At 64.4% G+C, this 14,830-nt stretch overlaps 3 protein-coding genes across 3 annotated transcripts; 1 reads left to right on the top strand and 2 right to left on the bottom strand.

The window, feature by feature from the left end:
- Nucleotides 1-74: 74 nt before the first annotated feature.
- Nucleotides 75-6,650, top strand: CHLRE_03g159950v5 (uncharacterized protein). The gene is made up of 13 exons (XM_043060682.1): nucleotides 75-377; nucleotides 687-881; nucleotides 1,092-1,239; nucleotides 1,520-1,690; nucleotides 2,250-2,372; nucleotides 2,618-2,841; nucleotides 3,054-3,141; nucleotides 3,441-3,532; nucleotides 3,948-4,099; nucleotides 4,459-4,585; nucleotides 4,901-5,233; nucleotides 5,540-6,014; nucleotides 6,148-6,650. Exons 1-13 carry the CDS (start codon nucleotides 342-344, stop codon nucleotides 6,360-6,362), a joined length of 2,379 nt encoding a protein of 792 aa, XP_042925811.1. The 5' UTR covers nucleotides 75-341; the 3' UTR covers nucleotides 6,363-6,650.
- Nucleotide 6,651: 1 nt separating this feature from the next.
- CHLRE_03g159900v5 (uncharacterized protein) lies at nucleotides 6,652-10,244 on the bottom strand. Its single transcript, XM_001697446.2, has 5 exons — nucleotides 9,794-10,244; nucleotides 9,280-9,394; nucleotides 8,543-8,666; nucleotides 8,160-8,292; nucleotides 6,652-7,736 (listed from the first exon to the last, which is right to left on the bottom strand). The coding sequence occupies exons 1-5, from the start codon at nucleotides 10,154-10,156 to the stop codon at nucleotides 7,176-7,178; spliced, it is 1,296 nt and encodes a 431-aa protein (XP_001697498.2). The 5' UTR covers nucleotides 10,157-10,244; the 3' UTR covers nucleotides 6,652-7,175.
- Nucleotides 10,245-10,292: 48 nt separating this feature from the next.
- On the bottom strand, nucleotides 10,293-14,534 carry CHLRE_03g159851v5 (uncharacterized protein). The gene is made up of 9 exons (XM_043060681.1): nucleotides 13,285-14,534; nucleotides 13,016-13,159; nucleotides 12,620-12,728; nucleotides 12,334-12,483; nucleotides 12,167-12,218; nucleotides 11,950-12,079; nucleotides 11,725-11,778; nucleotides 11,264-11,583; nucleotides 10,293-11,041 (listed from the first exon to the last, which is right to left on the bottom strand). Exons 1-9 carry the CDS (start codon nucleotides 13,765-13,767, stop codon nucleotides 10,912-10,914), a joined length of 1,572 nt encoding a protein of 523 aa, XP_042925810.1. The 5' UTR covers nucleotides 13,768-14,534; the 3' UTR covers nucleotides 10,293-10,911.
- Nucleotides 14,535-14,830: the final 296 nt, after the last annotated feature.

The following is a 14,830-nucleotide window of genomic DNA, read 5'->3' as shown; positions in this document are numbered from 1 at the left end:
TGTTTTGGTCCCCATGATGACCACATTACACCGCTCTTATTCTTCTGCCTACTTGACACAAACGTATAGAGCTATCATAGGGGTATTTACCTGAATAGGTCTTAATTTGTCTTGAGCTGGGGGGCCGGACCGGCCTTTAAAACCCTTTTCCTGAATTTCGCAAGTGCGACTGTGTTTTGTGCTTTTAGGGCGCTATAAAAGAATGCCTGTATTCAATCCCCGCTAAACCAACGGCACGCCGGCACGGACCGCCGCCGAAACGGAATTTGCCGAACGGCTCGGCGAACACGCGCACCGTAAAGCCCCGCCGACCGGGCGTAGGTCACTAACGTATTTAAAGCATGACGCTCAAGGTGTCGGCGCCGGATGGCGTCAAGGTGAGTTCCAACGAAGTGTCAGCGCCCGGGGGAGGGCCGGGAAACCGTGCCGACCGTGTCGTGTACCTGGCGTGTCCCCGGCGATGGGGGAAAGAGACTGCCATGCCTATGTGCAGCAAGTATGTTGCTAGAGGTGGGGGAACCGGCCTTCGGACAGGTGTCCTTGGGCTGGGGCGAAGTCACACGGCAGCGGCGTCGGTCCAGCTTCCACGGCTGGGCTCTCTGCTCCCCTAGTCCTGATGCGCGTGGCCTGCGCAAACCCCTTCTAGCGCGCTGAGGCTATGCAACTCTACGACTTCTGTTTGTCAGGTGTACCATATCACCAGCGGCAAGACTATGCCGCAGTGGGTTGCGGAGAGCAAAAAGAAGTCGCTCAAAAAGAATGACGAATACCGGCGGCGCCTGGAGCTGATTCAGGATTTTGGCTTCAAGTCTGCGGCGCAGCGGGTGAAGGTCACACCTGACCAGAACTACATCTTTGCCACTGGATACCACCCTTTTTCGGTAAGCACAGCGGCGACACACGGGTTGCGGGGCCGTCCAACAGGTGCCTTGGCATCAACACAGGGTGCGGGATTTTGCGGCCGGCTTTCTTCTCATCGACACACCTCTCCCGGCCGGCGTCATCAAGGCAGCTGCCTGATGCTGCCTCTTCCACCACTCAGCCACATTGCTACTTCGCAAACCAATCTGCTTTCGCTTCTGCCCGCGCAGCTCCGCTGCTTCGACCTGTCCAACCTGTCCATGAAGTTCGAACGCAACCTGGACGCCGAGGTGGTGGACTTCCAGATCCTGTCCGACGACTTCTCCAAACTGGCCTTCCTGTGCTCCGACCGCTCCATCATGTTCCACGCGCGCTTCGGTGAGGCAATGGCTGGGGACGTGGAGCGAGACCGTGGAAGTCGGCATCAGCAGTGGGAGTGGGGAGCAGCACAATCACGCACGCGCACACACCGCAATAACAGCAACAGCGGCGGCAGGCTGAGATGCAAGCAAACCTACACGAACGCAAGGACAGAAGAAACGGGAAACGGGACGCAGCCCGCGGCTCTCTCAGCCTTGGCGTGCGTCATCACCCACCGCCGCGCGCACCCACCCCCACCCCCAGCCCCACCCCCTCCCCAACTCTATCTCGTCTCCAGGCTCCTACTACCGCACGCGTGTGCCCAAGTTCGGTCGCGACCTGGCCTACTTCGCCCCGGCCGCCGAGCTGCTGGTGGCGGGCAGCGCCAACGAGGTGTACCGCCTCAACCTGGCGGAGGGCCGCTTCATGAGCCCGCTGCCCACAGCCGCGCCGGCCAACAACGCCTGCGGTGAGGGCGAGGTGCCGAGAGGGGTGCCGAGGCCGAGATGCCGAGAGGGGTGCCGAGGCCGAGGTGCCCAGGAGGGTGCCGAGAAGGGTGCCGAGAGGGGTGCTGGGGAAACGCCGAGGGGGGGGGCGGGCACGGGAGGACTTGGGCTGTGCTCTACATCTGTGGCGGCCGGAAGGAGGCGGCGTGGGGCGGGAGGGTACGGGGTTTGGGCGCGCTGGGCTAAGGCAGTGCATGAAGAGGTTGCAACCCAGATGACAGGCTGGTCTTGGGCTGCGACAGGGCTGCAAACTGCACAGGGGTTGCGCGGCGCTGAAGGGCGTTGTTGACGGAGCGCTGCCCTGTAGTTCATAAGAGCTCATACCAGGGGACCAGTTGCTGTTGGGACCGCTGGATTCCACACCCTTCATAAGCATTGAGAGGGCCGCTTCTTGGGCCTGCTTGCTGGCGCCGCTGGCTGGCTGCTTGCTGCTACCCCTAAACCCAGACCCGAGTCGCTCGGGCTGCTGGATACCGTACAAACTGTGCTTGTATGCCTTCGCGGGATGGCGTTGTGCTGCAGGCGTGTGCCCCGCCCACGGGCTGTTCGCCACGGCTGGCGAGGACGGGCAGCTGGAGTGCTTTGACCTCCGGCAGCGCACCAGCGTAGGACTGCTGGAAGCGGCGGCGGCGGCGGGGGCGCCGGGTAAGGATGAGTACCGGGGTCGGTTAAGGCAGTTGAGGCGTTCAGCAAGATTGCGGGAGGGCGACGTCGGCGCCTGAGGGCAAGGGCAACGTCGCAGGTATTCGTGGGTCTTGTTGTGAAATGCCATCTGCTTTCGGTATCATGGCTCTGCCTCCTTACCCTCGCACCTATTCGCTGCTTACCCCCTCCCCCTGCCTCCTTCCTTAACTAATCATGAATGTAACTCCCCCTGCCTCCGCCCACAGGCCAGGAGCTGACAGCGCTGCGCTTTGACGACAGCGGCCTGCACGTGGCTGTGGGGACCTCCAACGGTCTGGTGGCGCTGTACGACCTGCGGTCGCAGCGGCCGTTGGTGGTTAAGGATCACATGTACGGCAGCAAAATTGTGGACATCAAGTTCCACTCGTACGGCGCGGACGCGAGCGCCGGCAATCGCCGCGTGATCAGCAGCGACAAGCACATTATCAAGGTGGGTGGGGTGGGCTGCAGAGTGATAAGCTGTTTTACCACAGAGAGGTGAAGACATCGGTTTGGCATGACTCCGTGGCGCGGTTGCGAGGCCCCGTTGCAACAAAACAGACCCGCGCCGCGCTGGCTGCGCGCCTTGTCATAATTATCCCCTGTGCTGGCCTGCCCTGCCCTTTACGGCGCTGCTTACGCCACGCCCTGGCCGTGCCGCAGGTGTGGGACATCAACACGGGCGACAACTACACGTCCATAGAGCCCGAGGAGGGAGACATCAACGACGTGGCAGTGTGGCCCGACTCGGGTGCGTGTGCGTGCGGGCGTGTGCTTGATGGGGGTTGGGCGAGAGCTGCTGCCCCCGTGAGCAGGATGCTGCCAAAGAGGGATCGCACAAGTACTGCACGTGTACCGTGTGTGCGTTCGTGCTTGGGATTCGCACGTGCCTAAGAGCGCGAGCGCCACAAGGCTGCAGAGGAACAGTCCTTCTCTCCCGTACTGCGTGGGCAAGTGGACTGCGCGGCATGGGCTTCAGCCTGTCTCCACACCCCGCCAATCCCTCATCCGAGCCGTAGCTCATACCTCCCACGCCGCCCTCCCGTGTAGGCCTGATCATGGTCGCCAACGACTCGCCCAACATGCACGGCTACTTCGTGCCCAGCCTGGGGCCGGCGCCGCGCTGGTGCTCACACCTGGAGGTGGGGGCGGGGCCAGGCATTGGGGGCGGAGGCGGAGGCGGGGATGGAGGCGGGGGCGGGGGTGGGGGCGGGGGCGGGGGCGGGGATTGGGGGCGGGGACAAGGGCAGGGGGCAGGGGCAGGGGCGGGGGCAGGGGGGTTGAGGGCGGGGGCAGGGGGTGGGGGGATTGAGGGCGGGGGCAAGGGCCGGGGGCGGGGGGATTGGGGGCGGGAGCGGGGACACACAATACCTGGGAAGTACCACTCGAGGGCAACGCCGCCTGAACAAAACATAAAGCAGGCTGGGGCGCAGGCGCACAGCAAAACACACCCACTCTCTCACTACCATGCCCCATCCTTCACACACGTCCCATACCGCCGTCTCCCTCTCGAACACGCCCACCCCCAACACCTCCTCTTCCCTCTGCCCCCCTCAGGCCCTGACTGAGGAGCTGGCGGAGGCCGCGCCCACCGTGTACGACGACTACCGCTTCGTGACGCGCGCCGACCTGTCGCGTCTGGGCCTGGACCACCTCCTGGGCACCTCACTGCTGCGGGCATACATGCACGGCTTCTTCGTCGACAACAGGTGGGGGGGGAGGGGGTGGGGGGCGGGTGGCGCAGGAGGGGCAGCGCAGGGCCCAGCGCTCCAGCAGGGGGTAATGAGGGTGGAGAGGATGGGAGGGGTGGCGGGGTGCTGGGGAGGAGCGGCGGCGGTGCGAGGGGTGGGGTGGGTATGGGGCGGGCGCAGGCACGGGAGGGCGGGCGCAGGCACGTATGCGGCACCGTGTGCTACCGTTGCCGCCCCAACCAGATAGCAGCTGCCTATCTCGTTCTACCGTGCACACCGCAACGCGCCCGTACCCCACGCCGCGCACCCCACCCGGCTGCTCCACCCGTCCCTAACTACCCTACGCACACCCCTACCCGGTTCCCCGCTCCCCACAGGCTGTACGCCAAGGCCAAGGCGCTGATGGACCCGTTTGCGTACGAGACGTACCGCCAGCAGCGCATCGCCAAGAAGATGGAGGAGGAGCGCACCGCGCGCATCTCCATCCTCAAGAAGCTGCCCAAGGTGCGGCGGAGGGCGTGGTGCGGGGTTTCGGGAAGGCCGACGGAGGGGAGGATGCTGGCCTGGGGTTGCGGGGTGGAAAGTTCACTGGGGCTGGGCCGCTGGGGTTGGGGCTGCGACGAGGTGCTACGAGAGCTGTGGGTGCGACTGGCAAATCCGGTGCCACAAGAGGGGCTGCGGAAGTCGGCATGAAGGCGCAATGCCGACGGCTACTGCGCCTTACTGACAAGACCTCACCCCACAACACCCCGCCACCACCATGTTCCCACTGCCCTAACCTCGCAACCACTACCACCACCACCATTACTACCGCTGCAGGTCAACACCAACGTCGCGGCGCGCATCATGGCCGAGTCTGCCGTCGCCGCCGCCAAGGCCGCCGAGCAGGCCGCCGCCGCCGCAGGCGCTGGAGGCGACGAGGACGGCGCGGCAGCCGCTGCCGCGGCCGCCGGCTCTAAGAAGGGCAAGGTATCCAAGGAGGCTGCGGCCGCCGCGGCGGGCGCCAACATGCTGTCGGACAACCGTTTCTCTGCCATGTTCGAGGACCCGGATTTCGCGATTGACGAGGAGGCGGAGGAGTACCGCATGCTGCACCCCAACGCCGTGCGCGAGAAGCGGGCGGAGCAGGACCTGCTGCGGGAACACTTCCAGGTGAGGGAGGGGTTGCGCAGGGGTGCGGAGGGGTGTGGGTTTGGGAGGGGAGAGGGCTGTGTGTGCGTTTTAAAAAAAACCAACAAAACGAAGCCCGCCCAGTGTGTGTGTGTGTGTGTGTGTGTGTGTGTGTGAGTGCGTGTGTGTATAGAACTCGGGTGCAATATCGGGGAATGGGAGCATCGTGGGGTTGTGCAGGGCATGGGGCGGGCAGTGGTGCGGGCTGCCGGGAAATCTCACCGCTCTGACGTACGAGCTCGACCCCACACCTTGAAACAAACAAACTCGACTGGCCCCCTACCGCAGGAGGTGCTGGACAAGGAGGAGCAGTCGGACGAGGGCGACGGCGACGGCGACGATGAGAGCGGCGACGAGCTCGACGAGATGGGCGAGCGCCCCTCCGCCGCGTCCGGCGCCAGGCCCCTCGACGGAAACAACAAGCGCAGCCGCAGCGCCGACGCCAAACGCCTTCCGGACCGGCCGGCGGCGGGCGGCGACGCCAAGCGCGCGCGAACGGCGGGCGGCGCGGGCGGGCCGAGCATGTTCGTGGCACGTGACGCGGCGGCGGCGGAGGCGTTCCGCCGTGGCGAGAGCTTGGCGGAGAAGATGAACCAGCCACTGGCGGACCGTATGGCGATGGAGCCGGCGAGCGCGCCGCCGCGGCGGCTGGGCGGGAGTCGCGAGGTGTCGTTCGTGCCGCGCAGCGGTGGCGAGTTCCGTGGCGGGAGAGGCGGCGCCGGCGGGCGGGGGCGAGGCGGCGGTCGCGGCGAGCGCGGGCGCGGCGAGCGTGGGCGCGGCGGGCGCGGGCGCGGCGGGGATAGGGATGGCGGCGGAGGCGGTGGGGATCGGGGGGGGGGCTTTGGAGGCGGCATGGGGGCCGGCTTTGCGGGAGCTGGCTTTGGGGGTATGGACAGCGGGCCGTCGCGAGGCGGGGGCCGGGGAGGAGGCGGGCGAGGGCGGGGCGGCGGTGGTCGGGGCCGCGGAGGTGGTGGCGGTGGTGGGCGAGGCCGGGGTGGCGGTGGCCGCGGCGGTGGCGGCGGGAGAGGCCGGGGCGGTGGCGGCAGCCGGGGGCGGGGCCGGCGGTAAGCGCGGGCTAGGGTGCGGTGCGAATAGCTTCAGTGTACTGTAGGCAGGAACGCAGGGTGCGTGGGCGCAGGAGGTAGGGGAGCTGTAGCAGCGGGCTGGGCAGACACTTTACGAAAGCAGTGCAGGATTGTGTTGGTTATGCCAGAAAGCGTTGGTGTGATCAGAGGGGCCAGGGGCACGGCCTTGCTGTGCAAGTCGGATTTGCAAGGTTTCTAGCGCATTGTGGAAGCAATTAAGCTGGCTGGCAATGCCACTGCTTGGAGTACGCAAGTGCACCGCGTGCACGCAGCAGGGATGCGACGCTACGCGTATGATATGCTGTGTCCAGACTTAACAACACGTGTTTACACCTCCCGTCACGAAGCACGCACGTGTGAATGCCGTCCGCATGAGCAAAACAAAACGGTTGCCGTGACTGGGTCCTTCACAGCTTGGTTTCTCACCCTCATATCCATACGGCATCTCCATGCCAAAGAAACGCACAGCCTGAGCACAGCATTTGTCCACTTTCAGCAACCCTGTCACCCTACCAGCCTCATCCACACCACCTGCCATTATACAGTTCCCTGCCTAAAACCTTCAATGCTGTCTGCATCGCGCATGTACCTGCTTTCTGACTACCACATGCTCATTCCTGCACTGTCTAGCCTAATCTGCCTAATTTGCGTGAACCTGCAATGATTAACACCGCTGGCTGTGCGGGCGCACCTGCGCGCCTTTGCTCCTGCTGGCTTCAACTCAGCAGGACTGGCAGCCCCGCATGCACAGGCGCACGTACCCCTTCAGCAACCTGCACCCCGCGCTCCCCTACCTCCACTGAACCTCAGCCACACCACAAAGCCCCGCCTCTCAACACCTACCAGCCATCGTCGGCGGTCGACTTGCCCTTCTTGCCCTTGTTGTTCTTTGTGGAGTTGCGAGTGGCCCGGTGCATCGAGGCCTTCTGGTACTGCTTCTTCCGCTGCGCCGACACAATGGCCTGCACCTCCGCCTCGCCCATGCGCTGCGTGCGCCGCCCGCCGCCGCCGGGGCCGCCGTGCCGCCCCGCCCGCGGCCCAGCTCTCCGCGGTGGCCGCTCCTCGCCCTCGCCCTCCTCGCCCTCCTCGTCCTCGCCCTCCCCGTCCTCGGAACCCGCCTCGCTCCCCTCGCCTTCGCCGTCCTTATTCCGTGTCGCCGCCGCGCGAGAGCGTGTCGCCACCGCTTTTAGCCGCTCATCCACATCGCTGCCGCCCTCAGCGTCCAGCACCTCCCCCTCGGGCCCTGGCCCGGCGCCCTCGCCATCGGCGCCTCTCCCCGATGCCGCCGCGCCCTCCTCGCCCTCCTCGCTCTCCTCGTCTTCATCCTCCTCCTCGTCGTCCTCGCCCTCCTCCTCGCCCTCCTCTTCGTCCTTTGCGGTCGCAAGGTACTCGTCGAGCGCCTGGGAAGTGAGGGGTGAAAGCCAGGGTTAGACGCCAGGTTGCGGGCGGCTGGTCCGATCAACAAAGCGGCGCCAATCTTGCCCCTCGCCTAGATGCGACAAGGACGCTTGCTAAACAGCGCTCTGAGGCTCACGTCAGAGCCCCAGCTGCTTTCATTTTTCCATGCTTTCATCCCTCCCTCCCTGCCGCTCAACGCATAGCCATCTTTGGCCTCCTCGCAGCTACCAATCGGTGATCCCCTACTTCCCATTTCCCTCCCGCCTTTCCTTGTTCCTATTTCCTTTGCCCATACCTGGCTCCAATCTTCCACATCGCTTCTCATAGTGGAGACCCCATTCCTCGCCCCTGCTCCCCCCGCCTGTCCCCTTTCCCGTCTCCAAGCCCTACCTCCCACACCCTCCCCCCTCTCCTCTCGCCCTCACCTTGGCGTGCTGCCGCTGGAAGCCGCTCGCCTCCAACTCCACATCCAGAGCCCCCTCCGCGTCCGCGCCCGCCGCCACCTCCGCAAACACGGGCCGCACGTACGGCAGGGCCGGGTCCATCTCCGGCACGTACCTGTCGAACAGCACACAGGTTTGGGCGTGGACGTGGTCGCTTCTTGTAGTCAGCCCAGCAGTAACCTCCCACACCCGTTCCCTGTACTCCCTGCGGTCACTGTCCCCCTCTACCGCCCCTATCCGCCCCTGCTACTGCCCCTAATCCCGCCCCTACCACCGCCCCTAACCGCCCCTGCTACTGCCCCTAACCCCGCCCCTGCTGCCGCCTCACCACCCGGCCCTTCTTACCCCTCCCCCCGCCGCCTCACCCGATCTTCTTGCTGAAGAAGCGCACGATGCACTCCACGTCGCGCACGAACAGCTCCTCCGCGTTGGCGTGTGTGACCGACACCATCTGGGGGAAGTCAATCAGGGTCAGCTCCTCGTCCTCGCCTGGGGGCGGGGGGGAAGGGGGGTGCGGGGGAGGCAGGAGCGATGGAGCGATGGGGTGGCGGGCGGAGGGGGCGAGTGAGGAAGGCAGGTTTGGCACGAGGGCGGCAAGGGGTGCACGGTGTTCATGTGACCTGGCACCGCCGCCACCTCGTCTGATACAGGTTTCCTGCCTGATGCCCTCCAGCCGACCTTTCCACTTCCACCTGCCAGCCGACCTTTCCACTTCCACCTGCCCGCGCTCGCCCTGTTTTCCTGGTTCCATTACCCCGGCCCTCCTCCCTCCTCCGTTTCACTGCCCTCTCCTCCCCCTCCCCCTTCTTCGTTGCCTCTATCCTCTCCCCTTTCCCCCTTCTTCCTGCCTCCTCCCTCCCCGCTCCCTCTCCTTGCGACCTCTTTCGTTGGGCTCGGACAAATACCCCCTCCTCCCCCTCCTTCTCTTCCTGCCTCACCGTCCTCTCTCTCCTGCCTGCTCCCTCCTCCCTCCTTCCTCCTCCCTCCTCTCTCTTGCCTCCTCCCTCCTCCCTCCTCCCCGCCTCCATCCCCTGTGCAACATCGCCTTGTTTTAACCAGTCATGCCTGGAAACCCGCTCCACCTTCTCTCCTCCATCCTCACCAATGAGCAGGTTGAACTCGTTGAAGTCGCAGTGGATGAGGCCCTTGCCCGCCAGCCGCCCAATGAGCTCCATGCAGGACAGGTACACGCGGGCGGGGTGCGCCATCTCGCGGATCTGGTAGGTGTGTATGGGGTTGAGGGGGGAGGGGATTGCGGCTGAGGCGAGCGAGGTGGGTGAATGGTGAATGGGTGGCCGGATAGGGGTATGGCCTTGGGGTATGGCGTGTTGTGGACAAAGCGGTAGGTAGGTCTGATTGGGAGCGGTGGATGGATTGTGATATGCCAGGGCATGGGCGCGCGATAACACGCCTCTCCAAGGTGTGCTCAGTAAGGCTGGGCGCGTGCACTGGGAGTACCGGGAGACTGGACGCGTGCGGTGGGAGTCGAAAGGTCGCGCCAGTCGGTTGGGCCAGGGTGCACCGCGCCAGCCCTCCCGCGCCCTCCGGCAGCGCCACCAGCCCCTCCCCACTCCCCTCCTGCCGTCCCTAAACTCAGCCCGCTTGTGCCAACACACCTGCACCATCGGCCGTGCGTTCACCAGGCTCATGAGCACAGCGTGCCGATTGTTGTCAATGGCCTGAGGCACCGGAAAGCCGTGGTCGTACAGCGCCTTCATGAAAGCGAACTCCTTTAATGCTGCGAGCCGACTGAGGTAGAGCCAGCTGTAGTTCTGCCGCCGGCCCAGGTAGTCGCGCTTGGACTTGACCGCGCGAAAGGAGGTGCGTCCTAGACGGTGCAGCTTGAGCGCAAACACCTCCCCATCGTCGTTTGTCACTTCGAAGATATCCGACTCCTTGCCGACGCCGATTTGGCGGCCGACCCCGCTGATGTGGCCCCTGCTAACCAGCGCACGGATTGCTAAGAAGTCATAGCCCATATAGGTCAGGCGATAGCCCTCGTAGTATTTGCTGTCGTGGTGCAGGAGCTTGTGTCGCATTAGGGTCTTTATGCTCTTGAAGGCCCCGCCGTGTTTGAGGCCAGAAATGCTATCGATAAGCTCCAAGGGCACCAGCTCGTGGTTCTTCTGGCCCATTTCCACGGAAGTAAGCACGCGGAAATCATCTTTTGACAGGTATCGCAGCACGTTCACGTCTAATTTCATTCTTGAACAGCTATTTTGCAATTGAAGTATGCAAGTAGAACGTATCCCATCTATAAAGCACTCAAGGACTCCGGACCGGAGCCCTTCAACCGTTCAACCAATCGTGCGCCTGCGTGCGCCACCACTTCCCCCCTACACGTTGACGCCGATATGCCCTGCAGATGCGTGCCACTCCCGCACAGCATTGTACGTCGTCTGCTGCAAGGTCTGCTGCCGTCGCCTGTCGTGCCGTGACAATGACCGCCACCGTGCGCATTCGTTGTCTTCGGTACCCATGCGCCCCGCCATCGCTTGTTGGGCACCCGGTACCTATCCCGGCCCGCGCCATCCCAGCCACGCCGCATCACAAAGCGTATCCCTCAGCCCCCCTTACACAGACGCGTAGGCTCCTTGTCCGCAGCTGCAGTCAGCGCGCGATTGTCTTCACGCCAGTTAGCCTTCACTAGCCCGTCCGAGCACCCCAGCACGACTGGGCCCTTGAGGCGCCACCAGGCGCCGCTGCAGCCTCTGCCTCAGCATCACGCTCAGCCTTAGCCCGCTGACAGAACCTGCGTCAGCACCTTGGCCAGCTCCGTCACGCGCGCCAATGCGCTGGCGTGGTGCGCATGCCCCGCTGCCTCCAACCGCGCGCCAAACCGCGCGCCGAACTTGTCGGGATGCCTGTGTACGGTACATGGGCAAACATATGATTTCTAGCTCATGCGGCGTGACCTGACGCATTAACCACAAGCACTTGCCCATCTGCCTGAGCTGACTCATCCCAACACTCGAATGCTACCTTCTATGTCAAGGACATGCGGTCTACCATGGTGACCACCCGCACCTGCCCGTCAAAGGCCCTTGAACCGCACGCTCTACCAACCATCAGCACACAGCACTCACCACCTCAGCAGCTCCACACGCAGACGCTTCTTGATGTCGGCCGGCCCAGACGCCCCGACCAGGAAGAAGTCACGCAGCGCGTCCACCCGCGGCGGCGGCGGCGCGTGCGCCGGCGGCGGCCGCTTGCCAGCACTGCCGCCGGTGCCATGGAGGCCCTCCAGCGGCCAGGGGATGTCCCAATATTGTAGCGGGGCCCGCGCTGCCGCCGCTGCTGCTGCCAAAGAGGAGGCGGACAAGGCTGCGGCCTCCAGCTGCTCCCACTGCATATCGTACGCGGCGCGGGCGGCCACCAGGTCCAGAGGCGGCTCCGAGGGGCCGGCCTGCGCCGCGAGAGGGCGGGGTGGGGTGACAGCAAGGTGGGCGTAATTCGATGGAGGGGAGGTGCATCTTGGTGCGTTGCCCCATTTCGCAAGCGCTTGCAAGCCCCTGCTAGCAGCCGACAATCCAAGACGCAGACCCGCCTCGAGTGCGAGGACAGTACGCCGGCGCCACGCCGCGTCCTTGGCTTGTTCCTCCTGCAGACAGCCGGCAGTCGCGTTTACAGTCATTACAGTGACATGTGCTTCAAATTGAGGGAGCGTTGCACCATGCTAGTGTGCAATGGTCCATCAAGCTCGGAGGGCTGCGGGGCCCTGTGATCAAATCCTCTGCAAATTTAAAACGGGCGCTGCTGGCTAGGCATGGACCTGCAGGATGCGGCGGCTGCGCGCCTCCGCCTCCGCCGCCTTGCGCGCCGTCTCTTCCCGCAAGTTGGCCGTGAACGACGCCGCGCTGGCAGCCGCCGCCGCCCTCCGCCGTTGTTGCATCTCCTTCCACCTGCACCACATATCGCAGCAACATGTCATCACTGCATGCCGATTGCACGCAGTTGGACGCCGTGTGCCATTCCTGCTAGTAACTCACAGGCGGTTTGCCCAAGCGTCGTCGTCCTCCACGGCCGGACCGCCAAAAGCGCCTGCAAGTAGCCGGCGCAACAGCATCGTTCAAGGGAGGGAACAGCGAGACACGACAGAGTGCGACCTGACCACCCCTTTACGTCTGCCCGCTAGTTACCGCTTGATGTAACGCACCATTTCCACCCCAGTCGTCGCCGCCCCCGCCGCCGCCCTCTCCGTCGCTGTACTCCTCCCGCAGGCGCCGCCGCCACGCCTCCTCCTCGTCATCCTCCTTGACGGCATGTTGCCCGTTTGCCGCGGCCCCACCGAGCCCAGTCATGGCGCCTGCATGTTCCGCATTCCACCTCATAGGCAGTGGAAGACCGCGCAGCGGTGCATAAAGAAACAGCGCTGTGCCTCGCAAAGAACTCATACCAAGCTTCATGTAAACATCTTCCAGCATTTCCCCACCAAAGCTCACCCCTGCCATCGCCGGCTCCACCGCCGCCACCACCCAGGGCCTGCGTCATGAGCTCTCGAAGCGTGACGCCGCCCGCGCCCGGCAGCTCCACGGGCGGCGCATCCACCGCCTGGCGTAGGCCCCCAGCAGCCGCAGCCGAGCCCCAGGACGTGTGCGTAATATCAAGGGCAGCTCAGGAGGTGCAAGTGCAAGTGGTTGCAGAGGGCTGCACCCGCCGCACAGCAGTCCACGGGGCCTTACACAGAGACCACCGGCCTCTGACTCTCCTCTAGCCCTCCCATGATGGCCACACTACAGCCAAGCCTTGTCGCGGCACACACACGCTCAGGACTCCTCAACCCAGTACCTAGGGCACAATGTAGTGCAGCGGCGGCGTTTGCCCCCAGCCCGCCGCACCTGCATCACTTCCGCCAGCACTTCCAGGTGACCGGCCCGAGCCGCCAGGTGCGCGGGCGTGTCGCCAGCGGCATCTGCAAGCCCGGCTGGGGCGCCGTGGTTCAGCAGCACCCGCGCCACTCGGGCGTGACCGCATGCGCATGCCTGCAGCGGGCAATGCAAATGCGGACGGAGAAGCTTACGCAACGATAGCCGAATGAGCGCTACACGTCATGCAACTGTGCGCAGGATGCGGGCTGGTGATCAGCCCATTAGGCGCCGTTCCACACCTCATGCAGAAGCGTCCGCCGGCCCCCGCTGTCAAGCGCAGCCAAAGCTCCTAGGCTGTGGCCTTGGCGCCGGAGCAGCCGCCTCAGCTTCTTATGCCTGCCATGCGTTACGTACTCGATGGCTTTCAGCCGGAGACTGAGCGGGCTGTATTTGCGCCGGCTCCTGCGGGCGCCTTTTCGCCGCCGGCTTGTAGATGCCCCGCCATGGGTGCTATCACTGTCCGTGTCATCTCTACTAGGGCTTCCGCTCCGTGTATTGCTCCTGCTCCGGCTGAAGCTTTGGCTCTGGCGCCTGCTCCGGCCGGCCGGCTCTTGGCGCCGATCCCGGCTCCGGCTGCGGCTCTCGCTGGCACTTGCAGTACTGCCTGTCCGGCGCCGTCGTGATCGGGTACCAGCGTCTGCGTCCCGCTCACTGCTATGGCTCCTGCTGCGGCCGCGCTCTCTGCGTGAGGCCTTCTTCTTGGTGCGTCGGTCCGAGCCCATGCCAGCCCAAGCAAAGCCGACGGGGTGGGCAGGCAGCGGAGCAACCCAAGCAACCCTCCTTGCCTGCGCTACGGACACGGCCGCCACGAGCGCCTGGCCGCTTGCCGTATTCGCTACCTACATCTAATACCGATAAACACTTGAAAGCAAAGCGCGATTGGGGCCACGATTATTGAAAATGAGGCTAAGCGTAGCGCTAAGCCGCTGTCATATAATTACAATAACGACTCAGTGTGATCTACGATATGTGATATGCGTTCGACCGGAAGACGTCAATTGCTGCATCAAGCGCGCCGACTGCTGCCAGGCGCGGGCACCCGCGGGCAGTAACCCACGGCGTGCCACACGACGCCACCTTGCGCCGCATGCGCGGGCATCTGGAGCTGCGGTGCCAAACGACGCCGCCCTTCTGCTTGGGTTGTTGGGTTGAGAGGGGTTGAGTACGAATGTGCGATGTGACGCACTGCCGTTGACAGAGCCCGCAGCAGTGACATGCAAATCAAGCTAAAGATGCGCAGAGAGGCTTGACCCTGCGCCGTAGGAAAGGCATTGCAGGCATCAATTACTGCTAGCCTGGCAGAAGCTACGGGTCTGGCCCTGGTCTGGCGCCCGGCGGCAGGCCTGAGACGGCCTCAGCGCAGTCGGGAGCACCGGGAGCACGCAGGTTTTGGGCCCCGCTTTGAGTAATGGACGTGATGTAAGCGCAACCGTTGCTGCCTTCACAGAGTACCAGTTGGCAGCTCACAGCAAGAATCAATTCATTGTCCAGATGTCAGTTCGAAGACAGGAGTTGCGGTCTGCGGTAAAATTAGCCACGAGGGCGCTGGAGGGCGAGCAGGGGAGGCCGCGGCTGGCCTGCAAGCGCCCGTGGCATGGGGGGCCAGTGGTTGAATACGAAACTCCTCTGTGCCACTCTGAACACCAATTGGTAAGCATGTTGCAGGCTGCTGATGTATTGCGCGACAACTCCTATACTAGTCACCGTGTTGGCGAGACTTGCCACCCTCTGCCATCCTCCGTGACATCCTCCCCACTGCAACGGTGAACGCCGATGTGCTCTGCA

Source organism: Chlamydomonas reinhardtii, chromosome 3 (assembly GCF_000002595.2).
Source record: "Chlamydomonas reinhardtii strain CC-503 cw92 mt+ chromosome 3, whole genome shotgun sequence".
NCBI classification, from domain to species: domain Eukaryota; kingdom Viridiplantae; phylum Chlorophyta; class Chlorophyceae; order Chlamydomonadales; family Chlamydomonadaceae; genus Chlamydomonas; species Chlamydomonas reinhardtii.
The sequence above is the reverse complement of the archived record's forward strand: the minus strand, read 5'-3'. Positions and strand labels throughout refer to the sequence as shown.

Bases quoted from the DNA above. Each gene is read 5' to 3' on its own strand.
- CHLRE_03g159950v5 (XM_043060682.1), top strand. From the start codon at position 342: ATGACGCTCAAGGTGTCGGCGCCGGATGGCGTCAAG. The intron at 3,533-3,947 runs GTGGGGGCGGGG...TGCCCCCCTCAG, and splicing joins GCTGGTGCTCACACCTGGAG to GCCCTGACTGAGGAGCTGGC. The intron at 4,586-4,900 runs GTGCGGCGGAGG...CTACCGCTGCAG, and splicing joins TCCTCAAGAAGCTGCCCAAG to GTCAACACCAACGTCGCGGC.
- CHLRE_03g159900v5 (XM_001697446.2), bottom strand. From the start codon at position 10,156: ATGGGCTATGACTTCTTAGCAATCCGTGCGCTGGTTAGCAGGGGCCAC. The intron at 9,395-9,793 runs GTGTGTTGGCAC...CACACCTACCAG, and splicing joins ACGCACGGCCGATGGTGCAG to ATCCGCGAGATGGCGCACCC. The intron at 8,293-8,542 runs GTGAGGCGGCGG...GCTGTTCGACAG, and splicing joins TTCTTCAGCAAGAAGATCGG to GTACGTGCCGGAGATGGACC.
- CHLRE_03g159851v5 (XM_043060681.1), bottom strand. From the start codon at position 13,767: ATGGGCTCGGACCGACGCACCAAGAAGAAGGCCTCACGCAGAGAGCGC. The intron at 12,484-12,619 runs GTGAGCTTTGGT...CGGAACATGCAG, and splicing joins TGGAGCCGGCGATGGCAGGG to GCGCCATGACTGGGCTCGGT. The intron at 11,779-11,949 runs GTCCATGCCTAG...GGCTGTCTGCAG, and splicing joins GCAGCCGCCGCATCCTGCAG to GAGGAACAAGCCAAGGACGC.